Source organism: Thunnus maccoyii, chromosome 4 (genome assembly GCF_910596095.1).
Source record: "Thunnus maccoyii chromosome 4, fThuMac1.1, whole genome shotgun sequence".
Taxonomy (NCBI): domain Eukaryota; kingdom Metazoa; phylum Chordata; class Actinopteri; order Scombriformes; family Scombridae; genus Thunnus; species Thunnus maccoyii.
The window spans coordinates 32,544,978-32,558,839 of NC_056536.1; the positions used below are offsets into that span (position 1 = coordinate 32,544,978).

Below are 13,862 nucleotides of genomic sequence, written 5' to 3' on the forward strand. Positions count from 1 at the left end.
CCCCCCCCCTCTTCTTCCCACCTCTCCCCCCCCTCCCTCCGCCCCTCTTGAACCCCCCCCCCTCACCTCTGACCTGCAGAAGGAGATCGACCAGGGAAAAAAATAAAACACAAAACAAAGAGATGCACACTTGTTTCTTTTCTCCAGACCGTCACGTTTCAACTCAACCACTCATCCGTCTCTCCATTCTGTCGTCTCCTCTTCCTTCCCTTCTTTCCTCACTTCTCATTTCCTCTTTCTACCCATAACACCCCCCCCCCCCCCCCTCCACCCCCCCTCCAGCCAACAGTGATCCAGCATTATCAGGAACCCCCCCCTCCCCTCCCACCACCACCAATACCTTTTTTCATTTCCTGGTTACCACTCAGATGGAGCTCGGTCTTAATGCTGATTTGGGATCAGTTGTGATACATTTAAACATCATATTTGGCAGCTTTCACCACGCAACACTGAGACGACTGAGACCTCAAGTCACAGTTAATGACACAGGACATCTGCTGCACGTGTGCAAAACAACAATACCTATGTGCTGACAGGAAGTGATGAACACATGGAGAAATAGAAAACTGTGGAAAACTATTGTTGTGACATGCAAATTGTTTTCTGGTGGGACAAACAAGTTTACGTGAGGAGTTCAGGGCCGGATGTAGACATGCACACTTTTTTTACTTAAAATATTATTTAAATGATTAATCAGTTATCAAAATTGTTGCTATAGTCTGTCATATGGACGCTCGCAGCTCTGTAGACCTGTATACTATAATTTGAGCCTTAGTTAACAGTTATTAACCAACATAACCTCAGTGCTTTATCTTGACAACAATCCAAGACCTGAAACCTACATAATACAGTCCTGCCATCTCCAAAAACCTGAACATTTCTGTCACTGAGCTCGTTAGAGAAGAATGTGGAAAATACAAATTTGCAGAATGGGAGGAAATCTTCTTAACAACTTTTAAGGTGTAAAAATGGCCTCAGGTACGTGTAAAGTAAAAAAAAAAACAACAACTGACCAAACAAGCTCAAGACAAACCATCAAAGACGGTGCTGTAGAAGTAAACGCCACAAGATATATAAAGGAAACTGCCATTTTATTCAGTAGTGCTGCTGTAATGAAGCTTCTGGCCACCAGTGGCAGCACTGAGCAGCACGCCAGTCGGTGAGCGACGAAGAAATCCCGCACCGTCTTTGATTTTAAATGGTTTGTCATGACTTAAATTGGAGACTGAATTCTTGTTTTGTTTTGTTTTTTTAACATCTAAAAAGTTGTTAACATGATAGCTTACCTTTGGATGGGTTTGTGTTTTCTTTTCAGCACTTTCAGAAAAATATGATTTGTACAATAGCAAGCTAAGCTTACTAGTTAGCTTCTTCAGCATGAGTTAGTTTTCTATAATTTTGTGCTTCATTGTGGATTTGCACATGTGCAGTAAAAACCACGCCTTATTGTTAAGTGTGACAGAAGGTCTTGAGTTGGTAGGGGACAGCAGTTGGGACGAGATAACCACTACCAAGAAACACTTAGCATTACCCAGTTAGCTTGCTGGCAGAAACTTATTAAACAGGGTTGAATTAAAACTACTACACACTACTACAACTGTGTTAGTTGTTAGGTGCAGCACACAATTCTAGTGAAGTCTGAAGTTATGAAATATTGCTTCTTACCTACCAAAAACAGGCTTTCCTTAACTCGTTAGCTAGCTAGCAAACACAACAAAAACAATTGTAAACAGTTAAAGGTCAGAGTCACTTTTAAACCAAACTCTTCAACCACTGTGGTAGACAAACAGCCTAGCTAGGTAACAAAACAAACATAAAGTCAATGCTTTAATTAATAGTTAGGAACAATATTTGCTAACTAGCTGCTAATCTACTATCAGTGACTTACTTTGGCTAGCTCACACTAGTGATGACAAGTGTTAAAATAAGAAAACAAAGGGAACTTAAAACAGTAACAGCAGGTCAGAGCGTACGTTTTCAAGGCTTCAACCTCAACACGTTTGAAATATTTAACCGTGGACTTCAAGTAACAATTCGTTTTGCTTTTTAAGCTAACAAAAATTAGCATTCCAATAAATGACATTTACTTGGAATTCATGAGGGAATAAAGCATAAGTTGAATATATATAAGACAACATACTGTTATGAAAATCACTTATTTAACTTGAGAGTGACTAGATTTAGACATTTCTTTCGTTAGCTCTGTGGCTATCAGAACAATTTCTTTTGATGAGGAACCAAAATTGGAGTGACCATCAGCCTGAACGTTGTTTATTTATTATCACATAGCCTGAGATAGCATTAGCTCGCTCTGATCACTGCCATCACCTGAAGTCTTATTTGGTTTTAAACATTTGGCAGGCTAGCACAGTGGCTATTAGGGCCATTGTTTTCAATGAGGAATGCTAATCGGACCCAGAAAGACAGGTTGGAGAAAGCCAAGTTAGCAAGCTATCACCCGAAGTCTTACTATGTTTTAAAGCTAGTTAGCTAACGGGCTAACAAGCTGGATTGCCGTTAGCAGAAATGTTTCCCCCCTCTACTCATTGGCAGCCACTTTGTATGAGGAATGCAGTCTAAATCAGCATCCTGTAGGCTACGTTAGCGTTCTTTTTAGAGAGTAAGCTATCACCTGAAGTTCAAAGCTAGTTCCTGTTAACATTACTTGCTAACAAGCCACATTTCCGTTAGCTTAGCTGCAAATCACCCCTAATTCTTACTCATCTTGTAGCTCCCACCGGCAGCCATTATGTGTGAGGAACGCTAATCAGAAATGAAAAAGACGACCCATCTGTATCAGTGTCCTGTAGGCTACGTTAGCATGCTCTTTAGCGAGCAAGCTATCACCTGAAGTCTTATTATTTTTTTTAAAGCTAGTTCCTGTGGTTTCCAGGTTTCTAACACCGCTAACAAGCTCCATTACAGTTAGCTTAGCTGCTGATAGCAACATCTTTTCCCTCCATCATCTTCCCAGCTCCCACTGGCAGCCATTTTGTGTCTACGGACATACTTTTACTTTCCATCATTAGCTGGGAAATAAAACGCCTCTTCAATATCCAGCAGTGACTTCACCGTCTGTAACACCGCCTCCATCTTTCTCCTCCTTTTTCTGCTCCTCTTCTTCCTCTTCCTCCCCACCGTCACCTCCATCATCGACATCATCATCGGACTTATTTAGCTGCATGTTTAATTGACCACGACCAATATCATAGAGAAAAAGCGACAAATAAAAAAAAGGAGAGAAAAAAAATAGAGAATTGTCATACTTATCCTCTTAATGATTGATTATTGTTGTTATTATTAATAATATAAGTTTGTTTTATTTTATTTTCTTGTTTGGGATGAAAATACCTTTTTTTCTTGGAATAAAAAGAGGAAAATGTTTCTGAAAAAAATGTTTGGGAGATTTTTTTTTTTTTTTTTTACTTTTATGCACACAAACATACTGAACCTCTTTTCTGTCCTGATTTCCCTCTTCACTCTTCATCCTCTATCCTCTCTAAAAGGACGGGTTTATAATTGTTCAAATGTGTCTTAAAACAGCAGTCAGGTGTCCATATGAGCAGTGAAAGAGGTTTTTCCTCGCTGTAATCATTCCTCCTGTTCATACTGGCTGTTAAAAGACCCCTTTCAAATGTGCTTTTAATGATAAGTGCATTATGAAGGGATCTTCTAATGGTCAGTATGAACAAGAGGGATGATTACAGCAAGAAAAACATGTTTCAATGTTCATTTGGCCTCCTGACTTGTGTTAAGACACTTTAAAAAAGTTGCAAACACGTCCTCTAATGCCTGAATCCTTCCCCTTCTCTTTCCCGTCTTCCTCTTCTCACTTCCTTTCATCTACATCCTTATTTTGTTTTTACTTCTTCATTCACTAAACTCTGTTCTTTGCTTTTCATCTCCCTTATCCTTCCTCTTCGCCCCTATATCCTCTCTTCTTCTTTCTCTTTCCCCTCTCTAAACGACAAACGTTTTAATATAGAAGAACCAGAAAGTATGAAGCACTGATTCCCATTTACTCCTTAAAATGAAGATACAATATACAGATATTAATTTCCAGCCCTTCAGTACAAGTTGCACACATCACCGGGTGTCGGCTAATTTAACCAAAAAAAGAGATTTTTTCTGTTTTAATTGTTGTAAAGGTGGTTTTATTTGAAAACTGTTTAGAGACATGAGGATGTAGACTGTTAAAAAGGGTCACAAATGTATTTAAAATGTGTTTTTAACAACAAGGCTTTTACCCTTCATCCCATCGATCTATCTAGAGGGGCTTCATTGTTCCTAATATTTAATATACAGTATATAGTAAGATTTTTTTTATATTTTCAAAATGAAAAAAGGGGTTACCATTGCAAAAAAAAGCATCTTTATGTTTATACAGTGTAAATTACCTCCAATTGTTTGTTTTTGGATGAGAAAGAAAAGCATTAAACAAGATAGAAAATCTGGAATTTTTGGTTTTTTTAACTTTATTAACAAACTACAATTGAAAATTATACCTTTAAAATATGATGTATATGTTTTTTTTTTTAAACAAAAAAGATAGATAAAATAATTTATAATAATTAATAAATAAGATGCTCCTACAGAGACGTAATGTGCTCCAAACATACAGACTTTTTTTTATGGTAATTGGCTTCAAAGTATCCATGAGATTATTCATTCTAACAAATATTTGGGGTAGATTTGGAATATTTTGATGTATGTATGTGAAATTTATACAATATAATCAAATGAGTCATATCTTTTTGGGACGGAGGAATTACAGTCAAAGCAACAGCTGATGTTGTGATGTGTCCCAGATGTGCTTTGATGACATCACAGGTGTACAAAAAGGTTTTCAGTGATATTATTACAAAATGTACTTTAATTACACTGTACTTAACTACAATTTTGAGGTATTTATACTTTACTTGAGTATTTCCAGAAAGAAATATCGCACTTTTATTCCGTTACACTTACTTGGCAGCTGGAGTTACTTTACAGATGAATATTTTAGATGACTAGATGATTATTGTACATACAAAACATAAACAAACGTAATTACTAAAGATTTATGACTAATTGTACTTTTCCTGTTTAAAGTACATGTTGTTGATGATACCTCTTATAAACAAGAAACTTGATGATGTCATGTTGTTCTCTGAAATACTCTTAATGGACTTTTTATCACAGTCTTCTGGCATTTTATTGACTCATTGATTGATTCATAGAGAAAATAATCAGCAGATTAGTCATAGTTAGAGATTACAGCTTAGGTGAGTGTTTTGTTTTCTTTATTCTTTATCAAAGAAAGGCTTTGATGTCACAACAAATGTAAAGAGGGGAGTTTTCAGTTTCACTATTATGACAAAATGCATATTCATCACTACGAATTCTCAAGAACTAAACGCAAGCACAAAATGAACTTCCTTCATTTGTAGGAATGCTGAGGTATCTGGAGTCTTCCTGTCTCACTTTGACAGAAAGATTCACACATGTAATGAATTCATTCACCAGAACATTGAATATAATATTTGCACATTCTGTAAAGCTGTCATTGAATCATTAGAACACTTTTTTTTTATAGCTTTATGGAACAATTTGCACTCGTCGCTGCGCTTGAAAAACAAAAATTTCAGCTTTCCTATAAAGAGACGTCGCTTTCGGAGTGTTTGTGCAGAGCAAAGGGGTCAAATATCTTATAAAAAATATGATTTTACAAGCTAAATATTACACCGGCTACACAAATGTACACTAAAAATCACTGTGTTATAATTTAAACCAGTTTGGGTCAATATAGCACCAACACAATACTGGGTTAATGTTGTTTTTACCCAGTTTTAGTGTTATTTTTTATTCTACTGTTGGATTATTTTACCCAGACTAAAGCTTGCTATAATCTACTCTTTTTTTTTTAAATTTACACGTCACGGTTTGTTATTGATTGTTAATAACTTGTGTATCTTTTAAATGTCATATGCACATTGTTTTGTGCAAGAAACAAAACATTTGTGACAGTTTTTAGGTAGTTTGTTGTGTGTAAACAGATTTCTGTTGCTGGGTAAAGTTAATATTGACACAAACTGCTGATTTTTGGTGTGTAGATTTTATAAATCCCCTCTCTCTATCCAAAGCATTTAAATATGTATTTGCTACTTTGTAGTTATGAAAAAAAAATCATCAAGACTACTTCATTCCTTAATTTATTTTTTAAGTAATTACATTTTCTGAGACACTATTTTATTTTGTACTCATTTACTTTTGTTTTTCTATTACATTTCTATTAGTTTTATAGATTTTACTATATTTTATTTATCATATATATGAGTTTTTTTCTCAGTATCTGGCAGCCATGCTCAGTTAATTTGGACTAAGACACATACTTGAAGTTTTGCATGAAATAAAAAAAGAACAGAAAAAATTAAAAATATATATGAGGAAGTTTCCAGTAAGAGGAAACTGACCTTCATTTATTAGAGAGCTGATGTGAACTGCAGGCTGTGGCTTTCTAGTTTTACATCCTTACCGGTAAACTTGAATAAGTAGAACAAGTTTAGTCATACTGAAAGAAGCCAGTGCGCGTGCGCGTGGGTGAGAAAACGCGCGCGGTATGTAGAGGAACCGTTGGTCGCTCTGTTCAACCTCTATATATATATATGTGTGTGTGTGTGTGTGTGTGTGTGTGTGTGTGTGTGTGTGTGTGTGTGTGTGTGTGTGTGTGTGTGTGTGTGTGTGTGTGTGTGTGTGTGTGTGTGTTGGGGGGAAATCGTCTTCCTCTTTCCCGTCATCAGCGTAGCGCGCGCTGTGCGTTCTGAATTCCTTTCGCGGGATATGAATATTCATTACAAAAGCTTTAATCTGATTGGCCGGACGGTTCAAAACATTGCGCACACGTCTCGGCGCTGATTGGACAGTGAGATAAGATGGGCGTGACCAGAGACGAGGATAATAAATACAAGACCAAAACAGTAACGTAGGACAGAAGGCGGTCAGCGGGAGCTATAGGGATCTTACCAGTCGACGTCAGTTACTATTTACAACTTTTTGAGCCGTTTTAAACACAGAAAGTAACTTTTAAAGTAATTTTCCTTTGTTGAAATTGGATTTATAAAGTGTAATCCGGGAAAAAGAAGGCGTCATCAGTCGGTTTAAGACGGAGAAAAAAAGTTTAAAACCGACACAGAGGAATTCTTAACCAAACAGGATGGATTTTATCAGCTGCAACTAAACTGACCGCTTCAAGAAAAACATGTTGGACAAGAGGACTGTGGAGTTTCATCTGGAGGAGGAAGTCAGAGGAAAAAACGGTAAGAACAACAGAAGAGCTCATGAATAACTGTTGTGTTTTCATGTTAAGTCTCAGTTTCACCCTCCAGGCTGATGAAAAGGTCCATTAACTGTCTCTCAGTGAAACTCCGCGGATGTTTTTGTTTTGCAAACCGTCTTTTAGCTCGACTACAACCAGACTACACTGAATAAATAAAAAAAAAAAACGTCTTTGTTCGGCAGCTTTATAGTAAAGAACCGTTTCTATGGTTACTGGAATTTAGTTTTAACGACGGTTAACGTCCTTTTTTAAAGGAGACTTTTCAAACACTTTAAGCCGATACTAACCACGATGTAAACTTAAATTATCGTTGTCAACCTAATAAAAAAGGTTTTTTGTTGCAAATTAAAGCCTTCAATTTAGGTCAATGTTGCCTTTTTAGCTGAAGCGTTTTTTATGGTAGTTTGACCTCCGTTTTATATCTAATGTCGTTAGTTTGATAAGACGGCAACGGTTAACGTTAGCTTAGCTGTTTGCTAACTGACCACAACAAAAACAAACAGACCGAGCAGATACAAGTTTCTTTATCAATCGATCAATCAGGTTTAATTGTCGCATGTAATCATAAGGTACGATCATAACAAATGTAATCAGTTCCTTCAATTTGTGCATTAAAAAGTTTATATAGTGATAGAAAACAGTGAAAAGCAGAAAATACACTGGACAGCAGAAGCAGGGAATTTGGGGAATGTTTGCTTGACACTGGAATTTAGACGATTAATCGATAATTAAAATTGTTAAGAATTAATTTAAATGTCTTATTGAGGACTCTGCTTAGTTTTAAACCCAACCCAGTGACCTGTGGAAATGTGACATGAAATATGAAAGTTGCTCAACAATTATTATACAACACTTTTCTTTCTTCAACGTTTCCTTCTCCTTTTCAGTCTTCTGTTTCTCCTGCCTCACCCTGCAAGTTGAGCGGTGGATTATATTCTTAACTCAAGATCCACTTACTAGCTTTTTACAGTGCTTTTAACACCATTTCATGGTCTTGGAGATGGCTGCAGATGTCATAGCTTTTTTATTTTTAAGCACAGAAGCACAGATAGAGGACATGAGACAATAGATTAACAGCAGAAAAGGGAATAAAGTCAAACAGAGGTTAGGACATCATCATGGTGTGTTTGAGGGCAGCGAGATCTATTGGTTTCTACAGTTAAATGTCACAAATTGATTTATTGTGTGTTGTCTCTTTCAGTGAAGGAACCGTTCTGCAGTCAGTATCACTGTGGTTCTCTGCTCGGCAGCGGTGGCTTCGGCTCAGTGTTTTCAGGCCAGCGGCTCTCTGATGGACTGCAGGTCAGACCGCAAACACACAAGTTTCAGCTTTATTCTCACCCTTAGTTCTGCTTTGACTGACACATATATTGTGACAGCAAATTCACCCTTTTTTTTGTCCATCCAGGTTGCCATTAAGCAGATTTCCAGTGACAGAGTCCAGCAGTGGGCCAGACTGGTGAGTGACAGAACAATTATTTTCATTATTTTTTAATCACCTCAGTCTATAAAATGTCAGACAAATGTGGGGAATTTCCTTCACGTGTTCCCAGAGTCCCAAGTGACATCTTCAAATGTTTTGTTTTGTCTAAAACAGTCTAAAACTCAAAGATATTTAGTTTATTATGATATAAAACAGGAAAAAAAATAGAAACTCTGAGTCACAGGAGAAGCTGACACTGACAATATTTGGAGTTTTATCTTAAAATATGACTAAAAAATGATGAACTCATTACAAAAATTCAGTCCAAGTTGATGTTTGTCTTCCTGTGACTGGTGTGTGGGTTGAGCGCCGCCCTCTGCTGGACTGACAGGTGGACTACAGCTGTGGGCGGGGACTGCCCTCCGGTTCCCACAGAAACCTGTGATGTCACGGCTCAGTAAATGATGCTTGTCAGGATTTCCCCCCTCAGTGGCAAAAACGATCTCTTATTCATCACTGCGGTAAAACTGGGATCCCCCCCGACCACCACAGAAACACCTGAACTCACCTGCAGACGATGATTCAGGGACCAAAAACTCCCAACAGGAACCACAGTGGAGTTTCTGTTTGAGTTTTAAAAAAAACACAACATGTAAATCTGGAGATTCTTCCAAAACAAAAAAATACCAACATGACTCATAACCACAATTTCTTCTTACCTGTAAACACCAGACGTCACAGTGAACTTAACTTTATTATTCACTGTCAGTTTGTGGACTTTTTATTTTTTTAGACATTAATCTTAATTTGAGCTGAAGCAATTAGTCAATGGACAGAAAATTAACCTTCATTAATAAATCATCACTTCAGTCTTTGGTTTTTGGATTGTTGGTCAGATGAAACAAGACATTTGAAGGTGTCAATAATAATTCTTCTATTTTATAGACTAATTGATTAATCAGTTAATAGGAAATGATTGATGGTTGGACGATGGTGTTCATTCTTCTTCTCTGATTCCCTCCTCAGCCCGGCGAGGTCAGTCCCGTTCCCATGGAGATCGCCCTGCTGCAGCGGCTGTCTGAGGTCGGGAGTCACAGCGGGGTCGTCCGCATGCTGGACTGGTTCGAGGTGGAGGGGCGGGGCTTCCTGCTGGTGCTGGAGCGCCCGCCGCAGTGCCAGGATCTGTTCGACTTCATCACCGAGAGAGGAGCACTTCCCGAACAGCTCGCGCTCAGGTTGGTCTCCGTTCCTGCTGCTGCGTTCGCTCCGAGCTTTGTTCTCTCTCTCTTCCGTTCTGTGGAGTTTGACGTCTCTGCGTCTGTTCTGCCTCTGCAGGTTTTTCCGTCAGATCGTGGAGGCGCTGCTGTTCGTGCACGCTCACGGTGTCGTGCACAGAGACATCAAAGACGAGAACATCGTGGTCGACACGAGGACGCTCGAGGTCAAGATCATCGACTTCGGATCGGGAGCTCCTCTCAAAGAGTCGCCGTACAGCGAGTTCGAAGGTACAGAGAGAGAAGTTACATCACATTATTACAAGTATTACATATAGTACACGTGTGTTGTATGTTCTGACAGACTGCTGACTCTCTGTCTCTTCTGTCCTCAGGTACTCGGGTCTACAGTCCTCCGGAGTGGATCCAGTCTCAGTCGTATAAGGCCGTCTCTCTCACCGTCTGGTCTCTGGGCGTCTTGCTCTTTGACATGGTGTGCGGCGACATCCCATTCGAGCGCGACCAGGAAATCATCGGGGCCACGCCCATTTTCACCAGACGAGTCTCTAAAGGTGAACACCGTTTTTTAACGTCACATAGCTTCAATTTATATTTCCAAACATCAATTTAAGTAACTTAAAAAAAAACCTGAACCACAACCTGACGTCTCCACTCCCTCTGTTTTTTCCCTCCAGAATGCCAGTCTCTGATTCGCTGGTGTCTGTCTTACCGTCCTGAGGAGCGTCCGACTCTGGAGGAGATCCTGTCTCACCCCTGGATGGAGAGAGGGGAGGTGGAGGAGGAGGGAGGAGACCTGCAGGAGGACCACAGCTCTCTGCCCAGCCAGTCCCTCTAGCCAACACAACCCTCCGTACGCAGGGCTCTGGACAGACCTTCCTAATAAACACAACCCTCCGTACGCAGGGCTCTGGACCGTCATTGAGACAGAACTGTGGAGGATCTTTGAGGACACATGCAGATGGATGTTGTCCTTTTGTTGACTTACACTGGATGTTAAAGTAGCAGTCAGTGGTGTTTTGTCACGTTTTAGCTCATTAACTACAAACCAGCTCCACTGAAGAGACTTTAAACTTCTTGCAGACAGAAAACACATCACAGTGAACATTTAACTTATTAATTTTTTTTTTTACATTTTTGTTTTCAAGGTCAGTCGCTGAACAGAAACAGAAAAATTGTCTCCAGCAGATAAAACATCTGAAGCTGGATTTCCTGCATTAATCTGTTTTTGTTGAGCGGCTGACTCTTAAATCTCGGAGCGTCCTTAAACGCACCATCAGCTGCATCAGCGCGTGGTGATAAATATGATTGTGACTCATTTTCATTTACTGAAAGAAAAATCTGATTTGAAGGAAAAGAAAATAATTTAACGAAGCAGTGATACGATCTTCTAACCAAAAATATTTATTCTTTTTTGTTTGTTTGTTTGTTTGTTTTCTTTCTTGTCACGCTGCAGTCAGCTGTTCTGCTGTTTTTATTTATCCGTTTTGATGAAAGCGAAGGGTTTGGAAGCCATGTTTGATTTGGGCAGATGGGCTTCCTGTTTGGTTATTTATTAAGTCGAGTATTTATTTGGTTTTTGAAGATGCAGATTGTATACGGCAGGTTTTTGTTCTTTTTTTTCCTTCTTTTCACTGGTTCTGCTTCTCTGCTGTTAACGCTTTATGTTACGAGTCCTTCACTGACCTTTGACCTTCCTGGAACTTTCCCCAGAAAGTAGCTGGTATCTATTCATCTGTTCATATATTTTATTTGGGTTCAGTGATGAATATTTAATCACATTCTGACTCTTTTTAAAGCAAAGCAGGAACAACATGAACATCAAACTCTGCTGCGTTCAGACTGAAAACTCCCAAAAATGTAACGATGCAAAGTTTCAAAGTCTTTATCAAACAACATGAGGACAAAAAACAGATAATTAGATGATGACAAGATACAAAATAACAGCAGCTGTCCAAAGATTATTTATTGTTTATCTAAAAAACCAGACAAACTGTTCCAGACTGAACAGAACATCCAGCCTGCTTCTTGTAGGATGAAACTTTGCTTTATTACATTTTTAAGAAGCTTACAGTCAGATTAACAAATAATTGATCAACAGAAAATTAATCAGCAACTATTTTGATAACCGATTAATTGTTTTAGTCATTTTTTTTAAAGCAAAAATGTAAAAAAAAGCATTACATCATCACATTTGAGCAGCTGAAACCAGCTAATATTTGTCATTATTACTTAAAAAGAACGGAAAAGATTATTGGTTATTGTTGCAGCTCTAAAGCAGTTTAATTGAGAAGATAATCAATAGTTGCAGCCCTACCTGCAGTATTCTGCATTCAGGCTTTTACTACTTTCTCTTATCATTTATCAAACATAAACTAAACAACATTTGCCCTTCGATTCTCCATCTAACTGTAAATAATTGAAGCGTTTCTACACCAGCTGTGCTCCAGCTGTTCGTCAGGAAGTTGAAGGAACCTGTGAGATGAAGTCTTAACCGTCCAAGTGGAAGCGGGACAGATGTGACCTTCAGGATCTCAGTTCAGTTTTTCAGCTCTGAGGTCAAAGTTCGTTCGTTTGTTAACGTCAGAATTGCTGTTTGGCGTCAGCGTGTCAGAGTTCGATCTGCTGTTGATGTTCGGATGTGACGTCACTGTAAATACTTGTGTATTTGTTCAATGGTTTTTATGGTCAAAGTGGCTCGTTGGTCACTTGTTTCTGTTTATTTACATTAAATAAGAATCTACGGATCAAAGACCACAGATCCAACGTTTGAATAAAACTCTTTTGGTCACTTTTACACATTTTGTCCTTTTGTCTTAATCTTTTTATTTTTCTCTCTTTGATGTGTCAGATCATTAGCACAGTGCAGAAATACACAGATATTAAAGATCCCCTCCAGACATGTATTAAGACATATTTTCCATAAAACAAGTATAATTATCCAGGCATCTGCTCCTTCTCCCTCATTAAAAATCCAGAATCCATGAATATGTAAATATATTTCATTTGAAAAGTTCTCCTGCTGAACACCAGATGTTTCCTCCTCCTGTACAGTCTCAGTGTTTTTGCTCTGGAGGCTTCAACTTCCCACATCACACTTGTGAAAGTTGAATACTGGAACACGATTGGCTCCAAACTAGTTGTGATGTCACAAATCCTGCAGGTAGGCCCCGCCCCCCTAAAAAGTCAGCTTTTCAATGAGCTCAGAGAAACTTTCCGCTTTGATGAATGTGAAAACAAACAGAAGAAGAAGAAGAACAACAACATTCAGCTGAAGGAAGAAGAAGAACAATAACATGTTTCTGTGTGGAGGAACTTCGAGGAAAAGTACAGAAATGTTTGTTGCAAAATGTCCCTAAAGTATCAAAAGTAAAAGCACTATTTCAGAAACATATATTATGTTAATGGATTAAAAGTATAAACACTTTTATATTATTTTACACTCTAGTATTAAGTAGTATTACTTTAATATGCAGCTGCTAAAGGTGGGTAATTGTATTTTATATACTGCTGGTAGATTAATGCAGCATCATTTACTGGTTTATACGTTGTTTTCATAATGTTTTTAGAAGGTTTTTGGGGGATCATGAAGAGGCAGACAGGAAACAAGAGAGAGAGAGAGAGAGATGGTCATATAACATGTTCAATAATCATTCATTTAATCTACAGAGTAACTACAGCTGGCAGATAAATGTTGAGGAGTAAAAAACACAAAATTTGTCTCCAAAATGAAGTGAAGAAGTATCAAGTAGCACAAAATGAGAATAGTTTTTTAAAATTTTATTTCACATCAAATTTATTTATGACAATATGCAGCAAAAGTACCAACATAAAGCATAAAGCTCACAGATTGGATTTAAACATTTAAAATATTAACGACATGAAACCACTA

At 38.2% G+C, this 13,862-nt stretch overlaps 1 protein-coding gene across 1 annotated transcript; it reads left to right on the top strand.

Annotated features, from left to right (window-relative positions):
* The first annotated feature begins 6,830 nt into the window (after positions 1-6,830).
* Positions 6,831-12,767, top strand: pim2 (Pim-2 proto-oncogene, serine/threonine kinase). Its single transcript, XM_042408448.1, has 7 exons — positions 6,831-7,295; positions 8,517-8,617; positions 8,724-8,774; positions 9,765-9,973; positions 10,074-10,243; positions 10,348-10,524; positions 10,648-12,767. Exons 1-7 carry the CDS (start codon positions 7,238-7,240, stop codon positions 10,806-10,808), a joined length of 927 nt encoding a protein of 308 aa, XP_042264382.1. The 5' UTR covers positions 6,831-7,237; the 3' UTR covers positions 10,809-12,767.
* Positions 12,768-13,862: the final 1,095 nt, after the last annotated feature.

Coding starts and splice junctions, on each gene's coding strand:
- pim2 (XM_042408448.1), top strand. CDS start 7,238: ATGTTGGACAAGAGGACTGTGGAGTTTCATCTGGAGGAGGAAGTCAGA. Junction 8,775..9,764: donor TCCAGCAGTGGGCCAGACTG/GTGAGTGACAGA, acceptor TTCCCTCCTCAG/CCCGGCGAGGTCAGTCCCGT. Junction 9,974..10,073: donor CCCGAACAGCTCGCGCTCAG/GTTGGTCTCCGT, acceptor CTGCCTCTGCAG/GTTTTTCCGTCAGATCGTGG.